Source organism: Convolutriloba macropyga, chromosome 2 (assembly GCF_964194025.1).
Source record: "Convolutriloba macropyga chromosome 2, txConMacr16.3, whole genome shotgun sequence".
In the NCBI taxonomy this organism is placed as follows: domain Eukaryota; kingdom Metazoa; phylum Xenacoelomorpha; order Acoela; family Convolutidae; genus Convolutriloba; species Convolutriloba macropyga.
This window is the reverse complement of record NC_134469.1, coordinates 56,605,844-56,630,973: the sequence shown is the minus strand read 5'-3', so window position 1 is coordinate 56,630,973 and position 25,130 is coordinate 56,605,844. Positions and strand designations below refer to the sequence as shown.

At 35.5% G+C, this 25,130-nt stretch overlaps 1 protein-coding gene across 1 annotated transcript in view; it reads right to left on the bottom strand.

The window, feature by feature from the left end:
- The window catches only part of LOC142334939 (telomerase protein component 1-like), a 230,261-nt gene that overhangs the window by 93,355 nt on the left and 111,776 nt on the right, over positions 1 to 25,130 (bottom strand). Inside the window, exon 13 of the mRNA XM_075383268.1 lies at positions 6,065 to 6,290. Coding sequence (XP_075239383.1) covers positions 6,065 to 6,290 — 226 coding nt within the window. The remainder of the gene's footprint in view (positions 1 to 6,064; positions 6,291 to 25,130) is intronic.

The following is a 25,130-nucleotide window of genomic DNA, read 5'->3' as shown; positions in this document are numbered from 1 at the left end:
TATAAGCGGCAAACAGAAGCACGAACACGAAAAAAAGGTCATTATTAAAAAGTCGAGGAAAATTGCTAAGTTCTGGGCGACATTGTTCTCAACAACCAAATTTTTGTCACTAAAAGTTAGGATTTAACCCAAGTAATGGGTTTGAAAAAACTTCGTTGGCCAAAAGAGATCGAAAACCTCAAATATCACAAATACTTTAAAATTTCAAGTTCTTTAAGAAGCTGCTAAATATCTTAACATTAGAACCTCAAATCACCAATTAATTAATGTTAAAAACTGGTCAGTATCTCATAGTTACGCCCTTAGAAATTTCGTTGCCCACTTAAAGCTGAAAAAAATCACAATTTTGAAAACAAAACTTGAAAACACTTTGAAAGACTGCCAATATTTGTACCAAATAACATCTAAGAACCAATCCATTGAAACTTAAAACTATGCAGTATCCCATTACCAAATCCTAAAGAAGAAATTCACTAGCTCCTGAAGATCGAAAAAATCAGAAAGACAGAAATGATTAAAAAAATTTAAAAAGAAGCTAAAAATCATTGTTGAAAACGATTCCATTACATCTAGAAACCAGGCAGCGGCATCCCATAATCAAACACTAGAGCATTTTTATCGTCCTCGTTAGAACGAAGAACTTGAATTTACCCAGATTCGTGATGTCAACAATTTCAAAACTAATTGTTTTTCTCTGGAAAACAATCAATTACTTATCCTCGCCCTTTAAAAGTTTAATTTGTGCCCTAAAATTCAAGAACCCCAAAAAAATGACAAAAATTTCTCAAAGGTGTAACAAAGGGTTCAAATCAGTATCATTTTGAAAAACTTATAGCTGGAATCTGAAACTATACTTAATTCAGCTTTTAAACTGAAAGCTATGAAGCTTAATACCAATGTCAGCTAGCAAACACTAATGAACTTTGATAACCTAATTCTCAATGGCTTGATGACCGGTCTTCATTAGTTTATCCCGTCTCTTTTGATCTTTTGATTTTGAGAGTATTCACCACATTGCGTGATTGAATGCCTGAAAGAATTTAAAATCCATTCAATAGAAACAGTGAGTGAACTAAGTCAGAAGTCAAACGTGAACATCATGATTTATGTAAAACGAAAAATGATCAAAAGGTAAGGCGAGATAAAAAAAAGGAGAGCGCCTAAATAATAGTCGTTGAGAGGCTGACGGTAGCTATTGCAAAATGATTTTTGTACAAAAAAGTTTTTTCAGTGCGAACTATTTTGATATCATTTTCTGGTTGAACATACTAGTGAGAGGATACAACGGTTAGCATCAATACCTATAAGTACCCGAGATGAAAAAGTAACGATAAAAACACTGCTTGAAAAAAGTTTAAAAAAACTGTAAAAACCAATTTTAAACTGCCAACAAAAACCACTAACCAGAAAGCGAATTTTTGTTCCAGCATCATTTTCTCAATGGAATTTAAAATAAGAGTGAAAAAATTTCACGCCACAAAACCACTCACTTTTTAGCTCCACTTCCCGTGTCGGCGTTTCCAAAATAAACTCACCAGTTCAAACTCAGTCATCAAAAACCATCAGTAAACAAAACTTTCAAAAAAATTGCAAGTCCTGACTTTCAATTGAAAACATTGAAATTACTTTAACACAGTAATTAGAGATAAAAATGAACAGCAATGGTTTCGGAAAGCCGTTTAAAAAACTTTAGAAACAGTTTAGATAAAAATTGAGAAAACATTAAAATTAAGTTATAATGCGTGGCGAATGTGAACAAAAAATCACCAGAGAAAGCAAATTTTTGATCAAACGCCATTTTATCAATCAACTTTAAAAGTAGAGTGAAAAATTTCAGTGCTCTCGCTTTTTGGCTCCACTTATTAATTTCACTTCGGAACCGTCTCGAAGTTATTAGGCACATAGGCACAGGCTTTTTACTAAACCAATTTAACTTTCCTAGAAACAAATAATGATTTTGAAACAAAAAAGTTAGGAAATAGTACGAGGACAGCTAAATTTGATGAAAACCGGTAAACATCTAAAGTAGTTTCTTCATAAGTTGCCACTCCGGAAACACTTGCAGCAAAAGAATTTGCAAACAAAAGTTTTTATTCGAACGTCAATTACCAACTGATTGAAAAAAAAACAACAGAAAAAGTATATACAGAGAAATTTAATTAACCAAACGAAAAAATTAGCTACACAACCAACAAATTGCCAGAAAATAGCAGCCGGTGACGCGCTTGATGCACATCTGGATTGAAACAGAGAAAGAATAGATAAATTGGCCCAACTTTTTTCTGTTTTTTTTTCAGTGTCAAAAGTCTTCTAATTTGGCGTGCAGTTTAAGCTGGAAATTGAAACTATACTTATGTCAGCTTTTAAACTGAAAGCTATTAAGCTTAAAACAAATGTCAGCTAGCAAACACTAATGAACTTTGATAACCTAATTCTCAATGGCTTGATGACCGGTCTTCATTAGTTTATCCCGTCTCTTTTGATCTTTTGATTTTGAGAGTATTCACCACATTGCGTGATTGAATGCCTGAAAGAATTTAAAATCCATTCAGTTGAAACAGTGAGTGAACTAAGTCAGAAGTCAAACGTGAACATCATGATTTATGTGAAACGAAAAAAGATCAAAAGGTAAGGCGAGATAAAAAAAGGAGAGCGCCTAAATAATAGCCGTTGAGAGGCTGACGGTAGCTATTGCAAAATGATTTTTGTACAAAAAAGTTTTTTTCAGTGCGAACTATTTTGATATCATTTTCTGGTCGAAAATACTAGTGAGAGGATACAACGGTTAGCATCAATACCTATAAGAACCCGAGATGAAAAAGGAACGATGAAAACCTTGCTTGAAAAAAGTTAAAAAAAAAACTAAGTAAAAATCAATTTTAAATTGGCAACAAAAACCACTAACCAGAAAGCGAAATTTTGTTCCAGCATCATTTTCTCAATGAAAATTAAAATAAGAGTGAAAAAATTTCACGGCACAAAACCACTCGCTTTTTAGCTCCACTTCCCGTGTCGGCGTTCCGAAAATAACTTCACCAGTTCAACCTCAGTCATCAAAAACCATCAGTAAACAAAACTTCCGAAAAAAAATTGCAAGTCCTGAATTACAATTGAAAACATTTCAATTACTTTAACACATAAATTAGTGATAAAATTGAACAGCAATGGTTTCGGAAAGCCGTTTGAAAAACGGTTTGAGAAACCGTTTAGATAAAAAAAATTGAGAAAACATAAAACAAAAAAGTTAGGAAATAGTACGAGGACAGCTAAATTTGATGAAAACCGGTAAAAATCTAAAGAAGTTTCTTCATAAGTTGCCACTCCGGGAACACTTGCAGCAAAAGAATGTGCAAAAAAAAGATTTATACGAACGTCAATTACCAACTGATTGAAAAACAAACAACAGAAAAAGTATATACAGAGAAAAGAAAGTAAAGAAATAGGGAAATCCCTATAAAATGCTACCATGGCACCCAATAAAAATTGTACTCAAAATTTCACGAATGGTTGGTTGAATTGAAATTTCTCCATCAGAGACCGACCCAAATCTTCTTGGAGACATGCTCAACAGCAATTTAAGAAGTACGCCATGAAATAACTGAAAAATTACAAAAGCAGAGAAAACCGTACATTTATAGAAAAAAGAAAAGTAGGCAAGATAAAAAAAATCAAAAAACTAAAAACACCAAATGCAAAACGATAACGCTGTATTTTCCTGTAAATCTTTTGAAAAAAATATTTACCAAAATCTTCTCAATTGGTGCCCCAGCTATTTCCTTACCAACAAAACAAACAAAAATTTACGTATCATTCATTTCAGTAAAAAACACCCTTCGTAAAATTGGAGATTCATTTTTTGTCGCAATACGTGCATTAAACTTCCGGACAAAACAAAAAACAAGAAAAGCATTTGTAAAAAAATTAAAAATGGAGGATAAAAATGAAAAATATAAATTAGAGGATAATTTAAAAAACAGATGAAAATGGGCTTTCAAAATTATTCCATTTTTCAATAACAGCCCCAGCTATCGCTGTGCGGCTATTAATAAACAACTCGAAATTAATATCAATCGAATGGAAAGACCACTGAACCACTAGAACATTTAACTTAAACTTGAAACATACCCGACAGATTGCCACCGTTGATTCCAATAAGCATGATTGGGATTGAAAGAATAGATATTGAAAATGATTTTTGTACAAAAACATTTTTTAAGTCCGATTTATTTCGATGGCATTGCGTAGTTGAACATACTTCTGTTTCTTAGAGAGAGGCTACAGGGGCTACTATCAATACCAATAAGCATTAGAGAGAGGTAACTAATACTTATAGGAACGACAATTCAAAATGAACTGACTCTGTTCATTTTGAATTGCTTTGCTGAGCAACTGATGTTCAAATTCACTTTTAGCAGAATGAGAGAAGAGAGAAACTAGCCTAAAGAAGTCAAAAAAGATTTCACGCAAAATGTTGAAAAAGCGGCAAAATGAGGTAAAGCGAAACATTTTTTTATTCGACGAAGTAAAAAACATAGCAGGACAAGTCCTGACGTACAATTCAAAGAATTTTCATTGACTAAACAGAAAAACTAGACCTAGAATGGACAATGAGTGAATTCAGAAAACCATTTTAAAAACATCAACAAAAAATAAGAAAAAAACAAAATCAATATCAAAATGCCACATGTGAACAAAAAAACTCCTAGCGAGAAATGAAAATTTAATTCAAACAAAAAACTAGGCCTAGAATGAGCTGTGAATGGATTGGAAAAACCAGTTAGAAAAAAATCCGATCCAAAAAATTGAAAAAAAAACAGCAAAAATCAGAGTGAAATTGCCGCATGTGAACAAAAAACCACTACCGAGAAACCGAATTTTTGTTCAAACACCGTTTTCTCACTCTACTTTCAAATTAGAGCGAAAAAAAATCACGCCGCAAAACCACTCGCTTTTTCGCTCCATTCCCTGTTTCGGCGTGACCAAAATCACTACTCCAATTTGACTTCAAAAATTATGAAAATGTGTGAACCGATCTTCAAAAAAAAAAAGACAGCGCCCCAATACAATTCAAATTCTTTGAATTGTAAAAAGACAGCGCCCCAATACAATTCAAATTCTTTGAATTGTAAAAAATAGGAGCGCTATAATAGCCGGCTGAGAAGATGAGGGCGGCTATTAAAAATCACCAAATGCAATAGAAAATTGAAAAACTGGCGCAAAATTTTGTTTACACCACTTTCGTCTCTCTCTCTCTCTCTCTCAGAATTCTGCGTGAACAAAAACCACTTTCAATTCTTTGTCTGCTTTGGACTTTTCAGCAGATTGACTTCCTCTAAAGACATCCTCTGAAGTAAAGTCGCCTATTTAAAAAAAATAGAACACCATTACTCCTCTGAGTCGCACAAAAGGCAGTGCTTAAATACAGTTTATATTCTTTGAATTGTAAAAAAGGAGTCCACCCAAATAATAGCCGTTGACGGCGGGCAGCGGCTGACGGCGGCTATTGAATAACATTTTTTCTCACTATTTTCGTGACCTCTGTTCAGCACGTTGATCTAAAAATTCGTTTTCAATGTTTTTTGGTTTTCGCTCCCTGTACTACCCCCTTTACCACATCAAGCACCAAACACCCTTAAGCTATGTAATTTTTGGGGTAATTGAAAATCTCTCGTCAAGTTGCACTTCAAAGTCAGCAACCACGGCAATGTTAAGTTTTTTCTATAAAGATCAGACGATATGTAGCATACAGATTTATTATTATCCCAGTCCTTAGCTCCTAAACGCCATAAAACCAATTGCAGCAGGAAGGGAGGAATCAATTTCAAATTATTTAGCTTAAGCATGAAAGAATGTCTCTCATTTCCGTGTATGTTAATTGCGACAATTGAAACATTACACATTCTTCGTATTTCCTGGGGAGCAGAAATCTGATCAATACTTGAGGTTGTTATTAAATTATCGCAACGACAATCCAATCACGCGCCAATTGAACACTGCAGTAGGCCTGACAATATTCGTCTTACACAGGGACGTGTAAAACCATGTTCGGGCTAAATTAACTAACTTTGGGCAAGTGTTTTGGCACCCAATCCAAATTAGAGGCCGCCGCTGAGAGTTTGTTCTCTCCAGCCGGTATTGACAAGTTATCCAAACCGTCCAAGAAGAACAACAATGGCAATGAAACTTGGCTTGTAGTACGTCCTCTCTGATTTTTATCCCCGCAGGCAAATGCAGTCAAGTTCACAGAGGCACAAACGGACAACCATTTGGGCAAAGCCTTCACCAAGTCCCTGAAACAAACAAAGTAAAATAAACCTAGTCTTTGCCAATCAAGTTTTATCAGATCGCTCTATAGAGAATTTCTCAAAAGTAACTACAAGATAACGTTAACTTTGTTCATATACAAACACTGTTAACATTTTGGGCCAATGTCGAGGCTTTGTATCATGTAAGAGCTCTGAAATCTGACAAAAAAATCAGAACCATTGTTCGATAAACCAAAACTAACATGCTATAAGATACAGATTGCCCCCTCGAGCGTGAGAAATGGGTCAGCCATATATATGTTTATTCTATTCAAGCGAAAAACGTTATGACCAGTAACTGCCAATTTTATGTAAACACATTGTTTGAAACATTCATACATAGCACATTGAAACCTATGCCTTTCTAAACCTATCATTCTGGTACCATTGATTAAACGAGAACAGATTTGAACAGATTGAGCCCGAACACTAACTTGAACCACAAAGGCGCTAGTTTTACTAAGGCAAGGTCCTAGAATGACCGAGGTTCCCATATACAATTAAATAATTTTGCTGAAGTCACTTCAAAATTCTGGCTCAGATCTTTTACCGCTAAGCGGTTACCAATTCATGCCATATTGTGTCGTTGAAATCATCAGAATCATGTCCTGGTTTAACAATCACGCGCCAATTGAACACTGCAGTAGGCCTGGTAATATTCGTCTTACACAGGGACGTTCGAAACCAAAATAAAACCAAAGACACAAAATAACAAAGTTTGGTTTTCCGTGATCACAAAAAACCTTACGACACATTTGAATCAAATTATAACTTTTCCACATTGCTGTTCTATCCACAGCGAAACAAGCAGCCGCTAAAGTTCATCAAGCAGTGTCAGATCTACTCAGTGAATGGTAAATCCTTTAAAACAATCTTGGTTTGCAACATCCTGAACTTTATGCTATTATATAGTGAGTTAAACGCGCTGCTGGTTAAATTTTCGGTTGACATGCTTAGTCATAAAAGCACTTCATTCAAAAATTTCTGAAACCTGTTTGAAGACTCCTCAAAGAGTCTAAATCAATCCAAGTTGAAGTATTGACCTTGGACAATTTCTTTTGAATACACCTTCCATCAAGAAAAACGTAGCAACAGCCCGAACATTCTTGGCGTCAATTTAATCAAGAATACCTTCCCAATGAGCCGAAACGTTCAAAGTGGAATGAAGTCGATCCGAAATTCAAAGATGAGGACATCGTCTGGGTCTTGGAGGATGCTGTCATCGCTGACAAAAGTAATATAAGTGTACCTGTTTTTCGTAGAAGAAATCGAAACACCATACGATCAAAAAGTTCACTCATTACGCAAAATAGGAGCAAAATAACCGTATCCAAACTCGATTTAGATACTATCTTATCTAACTTTTAGCTCACCAAAACTCCAGCTACAACAATTTATACTCTCGTCAAAGAAAAAGCACGCAAATAACAACTTAATCTTATTCTGGTTTACAACAATTACAACATCAGTTTGAGACCCGGTTTTTAATCTCAAAAAAATTTTGTTTCGCATAATTAGGGCTATGGTATGCTTTACGTACGATAAAGGCTTTGGTTAAGTTTTTGATGTCGTATAGGTTTATTCTAGTTATAGGTAGATGGTAGGTACGATATCAACTGACAAAGCTTTAACAATTGTCAACTAGAGGTCATGGAAAGCAATATTTTTCCTTGCGTAGGTAGAAAATTGCAACATTGTAGCAACTTTTATTTGTCATAGCGTCTATCGGTGACCACAATTTTGGTTATTACACTTTTGACTTTACCAAATCCAAAAGTTTACTGCTTTTCAACACTTATCGTTTTTTAAAACTTTGGGTTGATGTTTATTCACCATATAACGCTTGAATATTTAATATATTCTGACCAAAGTTTTCAAAAACGTTGGTTTTCAAATTTTCTGTAAAACACATGTCTTATGCTCGCTAACTAGTTTAACCATCTTTAGGACCGATTTGCCTTCAATTTATTTATTGGGTTCAAAGTTGGTTATGCAACGAAATATCGTCTCTCCGAGCCGGACTATTCATTTTAATTTTGGAAAAAGGTTGGCGATGTAATCAACATTGATGGCATATGGATGGACTGCTATATGTGAACTACGTCGGATCTTTTCCGATGCTGATCAACCATGTGCAACGAAAGCCAACAAACAGCTGTCACAGCGACATCAGAGACCATAACTATCTGTCCACTTTATATATGGATGACAAAACTTTAAAACTGAGAACTGATTACTTCACTATAAACAACTGTAATCTATAAAGAACTCAATCAATCAAATCAATTTTTCAAGGCTCCTGAGACGATCGATGTAACATCATTGGAAGCTCATTTACTTCCCCGTCTTGATGCTCATTTGAGAAGGTTCTCGTTGAGTTTTCGGTAGATAATGCTGAGTATTTGCATACCTATTTTAGGTCCAAAGCGGAGTTTTTCCTAAAAATATTGGTTCCGAAAGAAAAGGTTGATGCGGCACAAGGGACTAAAACTTTTCATTAAGCCAATCGCAAGTTGAATTATTTCAACAATTTCTGTAACCACTGTGAAGTTAGGGTGAATGTTGGCAGGGAGCTCGCCTCTTCAAAATTGACGGAAAATTGACCATGTTGCAAAATTCCATGTACAAGTAAATTACATACGAAAAAATGTTTGGGCAGTTTCAGTAGCTCATTGACTTTGAATGTAGAGGGTCCCAAATTTTGGTAATTTTTAATGGCTCGCTCGATTCGACGTACCTAGTTTAGGCATTTAGTTCTTGTGCAAGTGCAAAGTTTAGATGTTATTCTTGGAATATTCGCCAAATCTTCCCTATTTTAAAAACCTGCTTTTTCGATTTTCTCGACTAATTGGATTATTGTAACACCAGTTTGTTATGTGGAGAATAAAGACACAGATCACGTCCTCAACCAAAAATTAACTCAAGATGTCAATACACAAAGACAGATGAAACAAGATAGATCGGTAATATGCGTCCGTACACAGTGCACCAACCCAGGTTACATTAAATTTAATGTTCGAGCGTAAAACTGCATATTCGAACTCATAGCTATTGAAATTTATTGGCTTGCATTTTCACAGATAATAGATAATGTAGAGAAACGGAAATTCAATTTTCTCATTTTTTAAAATTAGATCTCAACTTTACCAAAATAGTAGTCAGGGATCGCTATAAGATCCCCAATTTAATTTAAATCAAACTCCACTAACTGATTTAAATCAAATATATTTTAATGAACACTAATTTTTGTGAAAAACGGATTTATACCAATTTCAGGGAAGCCAAAATAGAAAAGGCAGTTCTCTTATTTCATTAATTGATGTAGCCAATCATTGAAAATCACTGAACTTCCATTTCTTCGAGATTATAAGTAAGCTTCTTTTAAACCTCCATTTAAAGACGTTGGTTAAGTGATGTTTGGCAGAAAGCAATGTTCAAGTTTTTTTTGTTCCGACCCCTCTTGAGGGGGAGGAATTATATACTCAAATGGATTTTTTTTCAGACAATTTTGGCCGATCGATATAACAATCGTAGAGAGTTGTGAGTGGTATCATTAGAAAGCCCGTCCAGCGTAAAAAGGAATTAAAAAGATTTTTCAATTTTCGTTTTTTATAGGGAGTTATCGAGGTTTCAAATTTTGTGAATAAGAGACGTAATTCAGCTGCTTTATTCACATTTTTTAGTCAAATTGTTCGATGCCAGTTTTTTTTTTTTGTTAGAATTTATGCTAAAATTTTCAAAATTCAAGACTTTCGTCGAAAAAAATGGCTTTTTTAGCCCACTTCTTTTAAATTTGCTGGAAGTAGACACCTTAAAACTGCTGCCATATTCTTCTTAAGCTCAAACGAAGACTAGTTGTACTCCTGCTGGCTTTGAGAGTATTCTGGAATTAAAATTTCGTTATTTTTGCAAAATTAAACTCGATAATTATACAAAATGCTTTATTATTAGTTGACAAACTATAAAACTTTGTAAAGGAAAGATCTATTTCGCAGCCATTTCAACTTTATTAAATGTTAGACGCGCAGCAAAATCTGGGCTGATCTTGATCTCACCGTGGATCCTTAGGATAAAAATTTTTTAGATTTTAATGGGGCGCCACCCTTTTTTCAAAATATTTCCGCTATGTAAATGTTTTTTTTAAATTACGGACAAAAATTTCAAACCAGGAGTCAATTAGTGACAGATAATATTTCCAAGAAAGGAGACCCAATATTATATAATGGTTTCAGAGTAAAGCTCACGGTTTTCCAGGCTCTGACCAATTGTTTTCGTAAAAAATTTGTGGACTTCTTGCATTTTGCTTTAATTTCTTATACTTTTTGTAGCCCAATGAATTAGTGTCCCCAATCAGAGATCCAGTTAGATTTTATAAGGTATAAAAATATACGTTTTTTTCAGTTGTTATCTAATGTCTGTTATGGATATGAAAATAATTGTTTTGAGAAAAGATCGGTGAATTTTTGAACTTTGCAGCTTTTTTATCTTATTTTTCTCAATTTCGGGTGCAGTCTCAATGACAACAGACGGAAACCAACTTCCTGTGAACTATATATTAATGTCGTAACGGTTTTATATTCAACTAATGGTTTCTTTATTTTGGTACTACACGTTTTCAATTTTTCTTTTGTTCTTGATCATAAGTGCATATTTTATAAGTTCAGTTTGTTTCCATGTCAAATTGTCACATTATTGACAAATCTAATTTAAAAAAAGCATTGTAGAGAAAAAGCAAAACGTTGGAAAAAGCCGTATCTGGATATGCGCATTGTTTTTGTTGAATAGTTTATGCTTTTTGAGCTGAGACAGTTATCTCGCAAAACTTTGTGGGTTTTTATTTTGCCTATGTTTTTGTATCTTTTCGCTGTTGTACAACTTATACCCGATAACGATAGATCTTAATAGCTTCCCCGAGACGTATAACTCAACCTAGTTAAACATTTCAGTTTATAGCTGTTTGTTTTAATGACTTTCAAATTAAGTTTTAAAAAAGATTTTTTCCTCTGCCTCCTTTTTGCTTTTATGTTTGTCACGCTGTAATCCAATCTCGCACATTAGAAGTCTCAATTAATTTGTTGATTTAAACATTTTCTACTCTGGGTTATAAGTTGAGACTGATTGCGTCGACTATTTAGTTTCAAGATTTCGACTATTTAGTTTCAAGTTTTCGAGATTTCTATACTGTTCAATTTTTGGGTTTCTTTTTGTTATCATGTCTAAGTAGCCCTTTAATAATGAAAACTCGTTGGCTTAAAGGTAAAGGAAAAATGACCATTTACGGTTCTTGCAGATAACATCTTATAATGCCTAGAACAGTGTCAATTCTTAAATTGTTTGAAGTTTTGCCTTCTCTATGTATTTTTTTTGTGGGCTCGAGACTTAGTCTCATTATTAACAGGCCCAATAGGCTTCCTGAGGTGTTGAAACTTAATCCGTCGCTTTTTGTTGTAATCCTAGTCTGTTATGGCTATTGAAAACATTTGTTTTCAAAAATAAATTAGGGTTTTTGAGCCTTGTCTTTTTTAAATATTTTTTCGGTCGATTTATTTTTCAGTCTCTGTAAATACAGGTCACAACCCGTTTCCAGTGAGCTATAATATAATCTTTCTAACGGTTTTGGCATCAAACGTTTGTGTCTCGGTTTTGTTACTGCTGTTACTAAGAGATTTCAAAAAATGTTAGATTTTATTTATTTGTACATTTCAAAGGATTTTTGCTTTCTTTTTTAATTATAACAAAAATCGTTGATCCCATTGGCTTTGAAATTTTGCGCAATCGAGCATTGGATATTGAAAAGTCTCAATTGCTTCCTATGTAGATATAAAAGAACATTTTTGTGATTTCAGTTGATATCTAATGACTTTAATAACTAAAAATAATTGTCGCATTAGGGACAGGTCACATATCTTTTCGAATGAAGTAGAAGTCAAATTGTTTTGTTTTAGTTTCTATCTGATGCGAGTTTAATTTTGTTACTTTTTTATAATAGACATTGAGATTTGGTCGTAAATATTGTTTTTTGTTTGATTTTTATTATTGTCATTTCTAGTAGTCCTATTATCAACAAATTTCATCGAACCTCTAGCGTGGCATTATCGTATTTCATTGGTTGTTTATTGAACGATGAGTATGTTTTGAAAGTTTTCTACCTCTTCATCATTTGGCAGCGCATTAAGTCAAGAATGTGGATGAGCGGGCTCGGAACATTATGTGCGTAAGCACATTACCGAGCCTCCTTGTTAAAATTTAAAAAGAAATAGGAAAACTTTAACTAATGACGTGACCCTTTTTGGCGTTTCTTTTAACTCAGTGCTACGTTCTAAATTGAAGTGCCAAACATTTCTGTCGGAAGAAGAATCAATAGTCCGACAAGTTTTGTTTAATGGTTTTTGCTTTCATTGAATAATTCTCTTTAGTAGTATAACGTGAGCAAAGCTAGGGGGCCAAAAAAGACGTACCTATGTATAAAGATTACGTATAGCCCATTTTCCCTCAAATCCCAAAGATGTACCTCACAGCATGATACCCAAGCTGTTCACACGAAGGGGATTAGCAAGATAATCCTTCAATGATAATTTAGGATGACTCATTTACAGTTACGTACGACTTTCCAAAGATGTACCTCCTCACAGCATGACACCCAAGCTGTTCACACGAAGGGGATTAGCAAGATAATCCTTTAATAATAATTTAGGATGACTCATTTACAGTTACGTACGACTTTTCAAAAATGTACCTCACAGCATGACACCCAAGCTGTTCACACTAAAGGGATTAGCAAGATAGTGTCTTAACATCAAACTAATAAGGTCATTTACCCACCATAAGTGTAAATGAGTCATCCTATCTATTTTAATATTAAAACATTACCTAGCTAATCCCCCTTTGTGTGAACAACTTGGTGTAAAAAAAGAAAATTTTTTATTTTTGATTTTTACAGATTTTTTACAATTTTTTAAATCCATTTTTTGTTTAAAATAGTGTTTCACTGTGTCGTTTTAAACTGATGTTCCAATTTTCCGATTTCAGAAAAAGTTGTATTATTGTTTTGAAAATGTCTATTTCTTATTTTTTTTTTAGCCAATCACAATCTGTCAGATCTGATTTTGGAATGTTGATGCTGAAAAACATTTACGATTCATTTTGTCTTTTGTCTTGGTTGAACAAAGTAGCCTAAAAAAAATGCAAAATACTCCAATTCTTCCTTTACTTCCTTCAACATCTTTTCTTTCTACTTTTCATTCAGATTTAGATTACGCTCCTATCACGGAAGCATCAATATTTAAAACGGTAGTAACCGATAACAATTTGGAATTATCTTTTGAGGTGGATTGCAATAGAGTAACAATTAAAACTCAGACAACTAGCTTGACACTTCCAAAGGATTTGTGGAGAACTTTAGAGGCAGCTAGACATCATAACCTCCACCTAGCCGAAGAAAAAGTCAACAATTCATTGCTTTCTCTCCAAACTTATTTTCAAACCATTGAAAGAATTCGAAAAGAACAAGGGTTTCACCCGTTGAAAGACAGCAAAGGAATTATGTTCCCGTACTCTCGTGATATAAATCACTACGGTGTTTGGTGGGTAGAAAACATGTTCTCCAAGCATGCTGACTCATTTTCTAAAAAACCAGAAGCCTTCAATCTGTCCGATTTCAAAGACCTAATTCTTCCTCCGATCCAGGAAACTGTCAATGAAGAGACTCAATCATCTCATCAAAATATTCCTTTCTCGAACTATAGGTGTTCTCCAATAGAATAGTGAGATAACTCGCTTGAGTTCGATGCTAAAATTTCCCTCACGTGACTAAATATAGAAAAAGCAACTTTGGCATCACGTGATGTTACTAAAAATAGAATTGACATAACTATTACGTCATGATGCACGCTCTATTTTCATTGGTTACGAATTATTTTATAACATCTCATTGGATACGAAGTTTATTTTTCGCTACTGTTCTCGTTCCTACTTAAATTTCATTGGTTCAAGATATCAAGCCCTTTCTTGAAGACAATTCATTCATTTGTTTCTTTCCACTCTCAATATTCAGTTACCCTTGTATTCTCAACTTTTCTACTTTAAAAACTCATTTTTACTTACTGATGGATCAAAGCTCAGTCTCACCTAACTCCAAAAAACAATTCTCTTTTCCCATCCGCAAACGAAATTACAAGGGAAAACCAGTTGTTCCCTCTCCACAGTTTGATTACCACAATGAGAGCATGTTTTCTCTATTTAAAGACATGAACGATAAAAAAGACAACACCGACTCAAAACCAAATGAGGAGCACGATGGAAGAAACAACTGTTGGTCCTTTCAAGAATACGGTAACCGGAAGTTTCAAATCAGCATCCCAGAGGAAACAATCAACACAAACTCTAACTGGACTCACTTGAAAGTATTTCGCAAAAATGTGGAAAGTGAATATGTTCTGCATCAATTTCTGATGCTATCGGCCACAGAATTGAAGCTTGTTATTGAAAAGATACCTGAGATGATAAAAGAAGCACTACTGTTCGAACCTACTGTAGGTACTGCGAAGCTGGTGATTGACGAAACTGTCTTCCAACCAACTGATATTGAGGAAAAAGCAAAATTTGATGTGTTCTGGGAGGTGAGTGAGACTCCTCGACGGAAGGTGTGTGTAACTAGAATATTTTTCCAAGATGACCCGAATCGATGTTATTTCACAATCAAGCTGTTCACACGAGGGACTGAAAAGGACAGTTTTAGAAGGAAATGCTTTCTTTCGGTCAGAATTGGTGAGATGGAGAAAATACACAGAATGAGTGATGAAATTATTTCAGTGCTGAACAAAGTCAAAAACCAAAAAAGATCGCAAAGTGCATAACTGTAATTGTAATTTTTTTATATTGTATGTTGTGATGTTTGTATTTAATCACTTTTTAAAATTTAATGTTCCAGAACAGTTGCTTGATATGAACATTGAGGAAATTGTTGCGTTAGAGAAAGAAATCAGTAAACTTTTTGTTGGAAACACAAAACGCAAAAATTATTTTTTGGCTGTCTGTCGAAGCTTGAACAAAAATGTAGATCTGGATAAAATCAACAGAGAAGCTCCGTTTGGGGGACTAATAGGAGTTGGTGACTCAAAGTTAGAAAAACTTCTCAATTGGTCAAAAATTTTTCGATTACATGCTACATTTCATGATGCCGCAGGATACCTGAAAACAAATCTAAATATCGGCCCTGGATATTGTTACATGGTTCCATTTCTTAATTCTATATTGAATTTTTGTTTCTTGGGACATATAACAGGTCTTGCATATTGTTGTTTTTTGAAAATGTCACCACGATTCCAATTTATCAAAGTGTGAATCATTATTTCCTAAAGACGAACAAAAATCAGTTGCTCTCTAATGACAGATCATCTCAATCACGCATCTGACATTATTTTTGATAATAACAATCAAGAAAGACCTCCTTGGAAAATCTGTGGTCGCACTTGCTCTCGAACAGCTTTTTTGTCAATATTTCAGTGCTTAGTTGTATTAGTACTGCTTCTGTTTTCAATTATTAATCTTATTTTTGCTAGAACTTGTGACGAACGAACAGTTTGGATTGCTATTCTTTCAAGTGCCGTTGGTTATATACTTCCTAATCCCAGAGCATAAAATGAACAAAATCATTTCAACAAACGAACGAATTTTGATGTATCTTGTTGGTCCTTCCGGATCTGGAAAAACTGTTTTTATCAATGATATGCTACGAATGAAAACTTTTCAACCATCATTTGATCGAATTTTATACTTTTATAAGCACTTTCAGTCAATTTACGACACAATGATGCAATCAATTGCAGACATAGAATTCATTCAGGGAGTTGACTTTGATTTAATCGATAACTTACCCGCTGACGGCACTAAATATTTACTTATATTCGATGATTCATTGGACATTCTTTCCAAGTCGGAAAAATTCAACGGAATTGCGACAGCCGGTAGACATCGAAACCTAAATTGTGTATATATCAAGCATAATCTCTTCCACAAAAATAAAACTGGACGTGATGCCGAGCTGCAGACTACTCACATTGTTTTGTTCAAATCACCGAGAGATGTGCAGCAGATTGATATCTTGGGGAGACAGCTAGGACTCGGAAGACAACTAAAACAGTGGTATGATGATGCAACAGAAGAACCATATGGTCATCTTATGATTGATTTGAGACCGTCTACACCTGATTTGTTGAGATACTGTTCAAATGTAACATCATTTCCCTCAGAATTCTTTGTACCGAACAGTCGTGCTCGTATTACTGATATTAATGATAAACGCACAGAACTATTATACTCTGCAGCTCTTTCGCAATCTCAGCAAGAAATTTCAACCAGCTTTCCTTCTAAATTGTCCTAAAGAGTTCATCAGATTTCTCTGTGAGTGTATTGTAAACTTGATTGAAGGAAACCTCACAGGATTAAGAAGAAATCAGTTTGTTCGCTTCCAAAAACAACTTAGAAAGCTCACCTCAAAATCAACAACCCTCAATTCCAGAAGACTTATATTGGGCTCGAAAGCTGGAGTAACAATATTAAATTACATATATCAACCTTGTATGAACAAATTTTCAAATTTCTTCAATGAGTGAGGTCAAAAAGTTTGTTCTTGTTCCAAAAGAACTGTGGGAGACCAGAAAAAGGAAATTACCGGAACCCTACAGCGAGATCTATAAAAAAGAAGAAACAGTTTTCCCAGTTATCAAAAAAGTGAAAGAAGAAGTTAGTTCCGAAAAAACCGAGCGTCCACCTAAAGAACTTAAGACAGACCTGGAATTTCACTATAAGAACTATCCTGAGACATTGAAAACTTTGAAAGAGATTTACGAAAACAAACGGTTAAAAATTTCACTTTCCAATACAATTATTGTTGACAACGTTGACACAGGAGTTGATATAAAAACATTCCTTCATTCAATTAAATTGAAGAACGCTCCAGTTGATGCAAACTATTTCCTTATTCTTAAAGTTCTAAATCTGAGACCACATCTGGTTAAAAACAACATTTTGAGGACACAGTATGGCTCAGACTGGTTCAATTACAGTTTCAGATAGAATCAAATTGCAGAAGTTGTATAAAGGGAAGGGACCAACAGCTTTCGGTTCTATCAATAACCTAACAAAATCAAGTGGAATCAGTCGCGAGAGAGTTACCGAATTTTTACAGTCAAAAGACTCTTATACGAAGTACAAAGGAATCAGACGAAAATTTCCCCGGCTAAATGCGCATGCTCGCTATATTGATGAGATTTGGTGCTTGGATCTTGCACAAATGGATAAACTATCACAATGGAACCGAGGTATCAACTTTTTACTCGTTACTGTCGATGTTTTTTCTCGATTCTTGCGAGTAGAAGCATTACGAAGCAAAGGAGCAGAGGGTGTGAAAGCAGCTTTTATCAAAATGTGTTCGAAAAAGAACGAACTCAATTTCCCAAAAAAGTTATGGCTAGATCAAGGAAAAGAGTTTTTTGGAGATATGGCCAATTTCTGCGAGGATGTGGGAGTCAAATATTATCACACTTATAGTGAAACAAAAGTAGCTTTTGGCGAGAGAGCTATACGAACCCTGAAAAACTTAATTTACCGCTACCTGGAGGAAAAGGACACATTATCTTACATCAAAGACCTGCAAATGTTTGTTGACATCATCAACTCTAGAATAAATCGAAGTATTGGTTTGGCACCCAAAAATGTAGTCAATGCTGACTTTTTGACTGTCATGTACAAGCGGATGAAACTACGAAAAAACAAGAAGCCTAATTTTAAAGTAGGTGATAAAGTTCGGTTGGTATTAGTAGGGCACAATTTTCAAAAAGGATATAAGCCTCACTATACACATGAAGTTTTCCTAATTCGAAAAATAAACACTTTGGCTCCTTTCCCGACTTACTTTGTTGTTGATCAGAAAGGAGAAAACATTGATGGAATCTTTTACGAGCAAGAATTGTCAAAAGTTAAATAATCATTTTTCAATTAGTCGCGCTAGAAAATGGACGGTTACAATCTGCCTTATTTTAAAGGAGTTCCTCGTCAGAGAGGGCGTGGCTTTGGAGCCTTGGCTAGAACAGTCGCTAGAACAACTCTCCCAATTCTCAAGAAATACGTTTTACCTGCAGCAAAAAAAATTGGACGAGATGTAATCGAGTCAGCCATTCCCGAAATTGGAGGTGTTTTATCAGGACAGACTTCAATTAAAAAAGCAGTAAAGAAGACTGCGAAATCAACAATACGAAAACAAGTTGGTGGTGGTATGAAAAAGAGGAAAAACACGAGACAAAGTATCGTTCGGCAAAAAATTCGGAAAGACTTTCTGAAGAACCTTGACTAATCATTTTCCCAAACAAACGTCACAGAGTACAGTCAAACATCATGAATTCGTTTTATCTTGAATTAGTATCCAACGCTTCCTCTCAAGTTTATCCTCAAAATACAATGGCTTCATTCACTAATTTTCTTCCCGACAAAATTGAACTGGATGGATCTTGGGAAGTAGCTTTAGTCGAAGTATCATATCCCGGTATATGTTATAACGTTGAAGGAGGATTGATGACCTTTCACTATGATGAGAAATTTAAGCATGTCTTTGCCATTCCACCAGCAGTTTTTAACTCTATGGATGAATTTGTAAAGAGTCTTACAGATATTCCCAAAAAAGCACGACATCCCAAAAACTTAGATCCTCAATTTTCCATCAACATCGACAAAAAAAGTCGAAGACTAACTTTTTGCAATAGAGAATCCCAAAATGTATCATTCAGCAAAAGTTTGGCTGCTAACTTGGGCGTTGAAGCTGACAAACCTGTTATGCCTTATTCGAAAAGATCATACAACACCAAGTCCTGGGCAACGGCAGATCTCCCTTTTGACATTACTGGAACACATACAGTTTTACTCTACTTGGATATAGTTGAACCCAATTCAGTCGGTGATGTGAAATGTCCTCTTCTACGCTCCTTTCCATTCAAACACCGAGAGTTCCATAATGATGAGATTTTTAAGAGATCGCAGGTTCTGAGTTATCGCAGTTTCGAACACTTGAGATTCCATAAAGTAATCAAATCGAACTTCCACAGTATCCATGTAGAGTTAAGAAACGCTGCTGGACAACTTGTTCCCTTCTTCCCTATTGGTCAAGTTCAACTTACTTTATTATTCCAGAAAAAAACTTGATCATTTCCTCAATTATCATTATAAAAAACGGTCGGCTAAAATGAATTCCTTGTCTCACTCTATGCTCGACTTTTTTGGGAAAGTTCCAATTTTAGACCCAATTCATTGGTCCAATGAACAACAAATATTTCCAACAAATTCCTTACACGAATCAACAATCGAATTTCAATTGGAAACTGATCGTAATATTTTCACTGACTTGCGATCTACTCGATTATTCATCAGAGGAAGGGTTATTAAAGGCGATCGAACACGTTTGGATAATGCCGAAGAAACATTATTGGTAAACAATGCTCTTCATTCACTTTTCTCTAATTGCGAAGTCTATCTAAACAATGAACAAGTTCACAGTGCCAATTCTCTTTATGCTCACCAAGCTTTTGTCTCTGCTGAATTTTCAGGAACAAAAGGAACCAAGGAGAGCTTATCCCAATGCCAAGGATATCGATACGAGATTGAGCCGAACGATTTTACAAAAAGAGCATTTACAGATACTGTTTTTCAAAAAGATAAAGATGAATTTACTTTTTACGGTCCGTTGGCAATAGGTCTATTTGCTTGTGAAACTTTACTTCTCCCAAATGTCAACCTCAGACTGAAATTGATCCGATCATCTCCAGCGTTCTATATGATCGATACTGGTGGGCTGAACTCTGAGGCTATAATTTTGGAAGCTTGCCTTTTTACTAGACAGGTAGCGATCTCAGATAACTGGATGAGAAGTTTCAAAAGCAGACTGCTTCGAGAGCCTGCCATATTTTACTATAATGAAGAACTTCCAAAGACGTTTATTATTCCCGCTGGACAGAACCAGTTTATACAAGAAAATATATTTTCAAACAAACCAATTCGAATGATTGATATTGCTATGAATGTGAATAATGAGTTCAGTGGAACATACAACACGAATCCGTTCCATTTTCGTAAATTTGGTCTTCGACAAGTTAAAATTGTGCGTGGGAATCAAACTATTGTAAACTTGAAAACAGAAAATCACGTGAGAGCATATGCTGAAACAATGAAAGCACTCAAATTTGATGATGACGGTCCTAACATTCAATACAAGGATTTTGAAAATCATTTTCATTTATTTTTCGATCTCACTTCAACACAGGAGGCCAATGTCGAAATGCATTTTCCTGATGTAGTTGGAGCAGGAATTCGTTTGGAGCTCTACTTTGCTAACAATTTGACCAATACTGTAGAATTATTTGTTAGTGGTGAACGTATAAGCTCAATTGCAATTGATAAGGAGGGATCAGTCACCAAAAATGGATAATCAACAACTCTTAAATGTTGTCAACAGGTTCCCACACCTAAAGTTCAAATATCTCGGTTCCTTCCCTGCAGATCTTCGACCGAAAAATTTACCTACAAACACGTTTTGTATAATCAACACAGATCCATCTACTCAACCGGGCTCCCACTGGATTTTGCTTGCGAATAAAAATGGAAAGTTGTTCTACGGTGATTCGATGGGAGAAGTTTTGGAAAAATATGGCATCAAGACGAAATCAAACTTTGGTTCATTAGTACAGGAGAAACTCCAAGATTCAGAATTGTGTGGTTTATATGCTATTTATTTTGCACATGTGTTATTTTCCAAAGTCTCATCCAAATATTTAAATGATTTTCATATATTGAAGTTCTTTGCTGATGTTTTGTGAGTTTTGAAAACCAAAATCTGGAAATTTTTAAACAGTAATCCGTAAAATGCTGCAAATGGTTTTCAAAACTTTCTATTAAGGTTTTGTAATTTTGTATTTAATTATTTGTATGTGTATTTGTATCTAATTCATTTATTTCAAAAAAAAACGTCTTTTGTTGAAAAGAGATTTTGGTAGGAAAACTGTGAATTAAAAACAGAGGCGATATAAATATAAGACTAAAGAAAACGAGTTATAAATCTAAAGGAATAGTGTGAATACCATCTTCACAGACTTTACGCTTGGGATAAAAATATGAAAGTCCCACTTTCTTTAGTTCATAGGTACAAACTTTCTTGTTGTCAACAACTCTGAAGCCACGATTTGTTGAATAAACTCGCTCCTCATTGAACAGAACTTTTCTATATTTGTTTAGGGGCTCCTCAATGTTGTTCTTGTTGAGTCCTTTACTTGATAGTTTAACTGTGTCTGTTTCTTCATCGTAACAGCAGTACGTCTTTGAACAAAGAGCAATCATTTCAGAGCACCGAAATTCTTCCTTAAAAAGTCCAGGAGTTCTCTTGTCAAAGGCAGCATGTTTTCTGCAACATTCTCGTGGGAAGAAATTGCTGCTGGAGTTTGCTGCAAAGTTATCATTGCAGTCGCTCTGTCTCATCCAGTACCACACTGATCGCATTTCTGGTCGAATGATGTCGTCAATTTTTTCTTCACTAAGGGCCATGTAGAGACTGTCAGTATCCATTTCAATGAGTTCGTACTTGTTCTTATCACAGAAAGGGGTGAAGAAGTTGTATTTAAGTTGTAACATGGTGAGTTTGGCGTACTGGAGGATGAAGAAGCCTACAATTATTGGTTCTTTATGATCGATACGCGACTTGCTCATTTCTACCTCATATATCTGCTCTGGTAGCTCATTCATAGTCTTGAAAAATCTATTGTTAATAAATTTGTCCACCTGTGAGCCTTTCACGTACTTGGTGTTCGTATGTCGACTACGGTCCATGATCTGATATCCATACGAACTGTTTCCAATCAGCTTCATTGTCTCCGCAACGACTGTTGACTCCTTATTCTGGTCTCCTTCGCGGCGGGCATCGACAACATTCTGAACAAATGTCTCAAAGCAGCGCCGGGGAGTGTATTGGAGAAACCAAAAGACGTCTTTTAGGATCACACCTTTTTCTAGATAAAATAACAAAAGTGGTGTAATAACTGGTCCTCGTTCAAGCTTGAAACTGGAAATGAGCATTTTTCTGGGTCTGGATAGTAATTTGTTGCGTATTGCAAACTCTTTCATATGGTCCCCAATATCATCTCGTCCAACTTCACAATTCTTGAAAATTGGAGGAAAGTCTTCAAAGTAAGGATACATTTCCTCTGGAACTTGAAGACTACAATCGACGACACCAAACAGTTCTCCACGTTTAATTTTCTCAATGAGCGAGTTTTTGTTCATCGATGGTTGGAAGGGATAATTTGACTTGAGAAAGTCTTTAACCCCATTTGTGTTTTCTTTCCTCCACTTCTTCCATTGACACTCCCAGATCTCTTCAACATTCAACCCCAATCCCTTCAGGTACTCTCTTCTATCATTGTCACGTTCTCTCCGCTTCAATCCGCTTTCTATGTCCTCGAAGAGAAGCGGTTTTTCCTCTTGACACGGACAAAAATGAAAGAAGCAACCCATCGCTTCAAAAACCGTGTTGCAATGGTTACAAAACCCATCAACTAAATAAGGACCAAGCTTCTTTTGTTTCTTGTGTGTGAACTGGGTTTGTATTTTACAATTGGGGTGAGCCTGTTGGAAGTACTCCATGACCTGCTGTTCAAAGTAGCTTCTACAGTTCCTGTTCGGATGAAATTTTTCAGTCTCTTCATTGTACTCCCACTTTGTATAGGGTCCTGTTGGCATCTCTTTTGTCATGGAAAAAGGGTACAACTGACTGGCATCTATTCCGACGATGGACTTGCAAACGTTTTCTGACTCTCGAATTTTTGTTTCGCCAACTTTTGCATACCTTGTAAAGATAATTGAGGGTCCCCCTGTTAGCCACTTTCGAATGTAATTATCATATTCTTTATCCTTCTCACAAAACGGAAAAAAAGCTGCATCTGTTGACGAATGAAGGAACCTGTTTGCCAAGTTGGGAAGAGTGTACCCCAACTTCAACATGTCTACTTGTCTTGAGTGGTAAAAACTGATCATTTTCTTCATAGCCTCAAGTGTAGGGTCGACATCTTTGTTATTGTACCACATGAGGAAGTCACGAAACGTCTGCATACCTTTTCTTTCCCATATATTTTGGAGCTCCAAGTAATTTTCTTCGGCATTTTGTGGAACTTTCTTGAGTCTCAACTTCTTCAAAATTTCATCCTGCTCCATTCCACCGTTTTTCAATTCCACAAACTTATCGTAATCAACTGAAAGAACGTTGTGATTCTTCAACTTGCTCCAAAAGCTGTCAATTGGTGGCAGTTGGGATACATTCAGTTTTTCAACACTGTCGAACCATTCATAGGGGAAGAAACCTTTCTCTTCACTCGCTCCATAGGCTTTTAGGAAATTATCCAGAGTTGTCGCTCCTCCCAGGAAGTTTAAAATGTCCAGAAACTGTAGACCAAGAAAATTCATGCCAATATATTTATTCCCCATTCGAATCACTTTAGGAATAACGTTTTTTTCTATTAAGAGGTGATGCAGAAGATACTCTTTTATTAGGTTTAAATCATACCGAGAGCTGTTGAATCCGAAAACAGGTATGGTACTGTAATAATTTTCAAAATCTTGTCTCAATTTTGATATCACCCTGAGCTCGCTTCTCAGTCTCCTAATTTCAAGATCTTCGTCTTCCTCCACCTCGGGTTCAGCTTCGTTCTCAAATAAGTCTTCCGCTCCGGTGGGTACCTGCTTGTCTTTCACTGGAACCAGTTGTCGAAGAGCCCAATATTTTTCTTCCAATACCAGTACGAAATCATTGAGTTTCTCCCTCATTAGAAGCGTGCTCTTTTCCGCTATATTACTCAAGTTGGATACAAAATCACGGATTAGTTGAAGTGGATCTTCGTTGCAAATAAAAATGGTCTCGGAGAGCAGATTCGAGGATATTGACACACTAATGGGGACATGTTTTCCAATCCATGAAGTTAAATCTGTGTTTCTGAGTGTATTGTCGGGGACTGTTATTGACTCAAAATCGAATACAATAAGATGAGAAAACAATCTCAGCTCTTGCGGAACATTAATATTTACATCTTGCAAACGTTCAAAAATAGTTTCTGTTAACTGATAAGCTCCTGTTGGATATTTGTGTTGCGTGTTGTCGGAGCAGTTTTGCATGTGTCGCAATAGGTTGAAGGATCTGTCGAAAAATTGATCGCATATGTAACACCGGAACTTTTTGAGGAACTTGTTGATGTCCGCCGTCCAACAAATGTGATTTTCATATCTCAGTAAGGAAGTTGTGTTTGAGCGTTTCATCGAGGAGCGACGAGTAAGTTCAGCAAACATTTCAGCTTCCTCGTCAAAAAATATGGAGTAAATCTGAATATTTCTGTCAACTAAAACCTCAAGAACAGGAATATCGTCTTCATGTATTCCTGGAAAGGTTTCGTAATCTCTCCTTGTCGCTGAGAGAAACATCTGCATCAATTCCATTGTATTTTGCTGTAGCTCATCGCTGCCATGTAATTCATAGGCCAGTGCACGGAACATACACAAGTTGTCTTGGTAGGGCTTTTTGTGGCAGTCAGATACAAAACACTTGATGTAACCGTTTCTGAGCAGAACAGACGGCATATTTTGAGTGATACAGCCTAGAGGAACACCACTGAGGAGAAATACAAAGAAAGTGACATTTGTAACGCAATAAAACTTCCATTTTGTGTCTGGACGTTGATTAATTAGATTTGGTAGAATTTCATTATCTCTCAGCATTGATTTAATATAATTGAGATCTGAGTCATC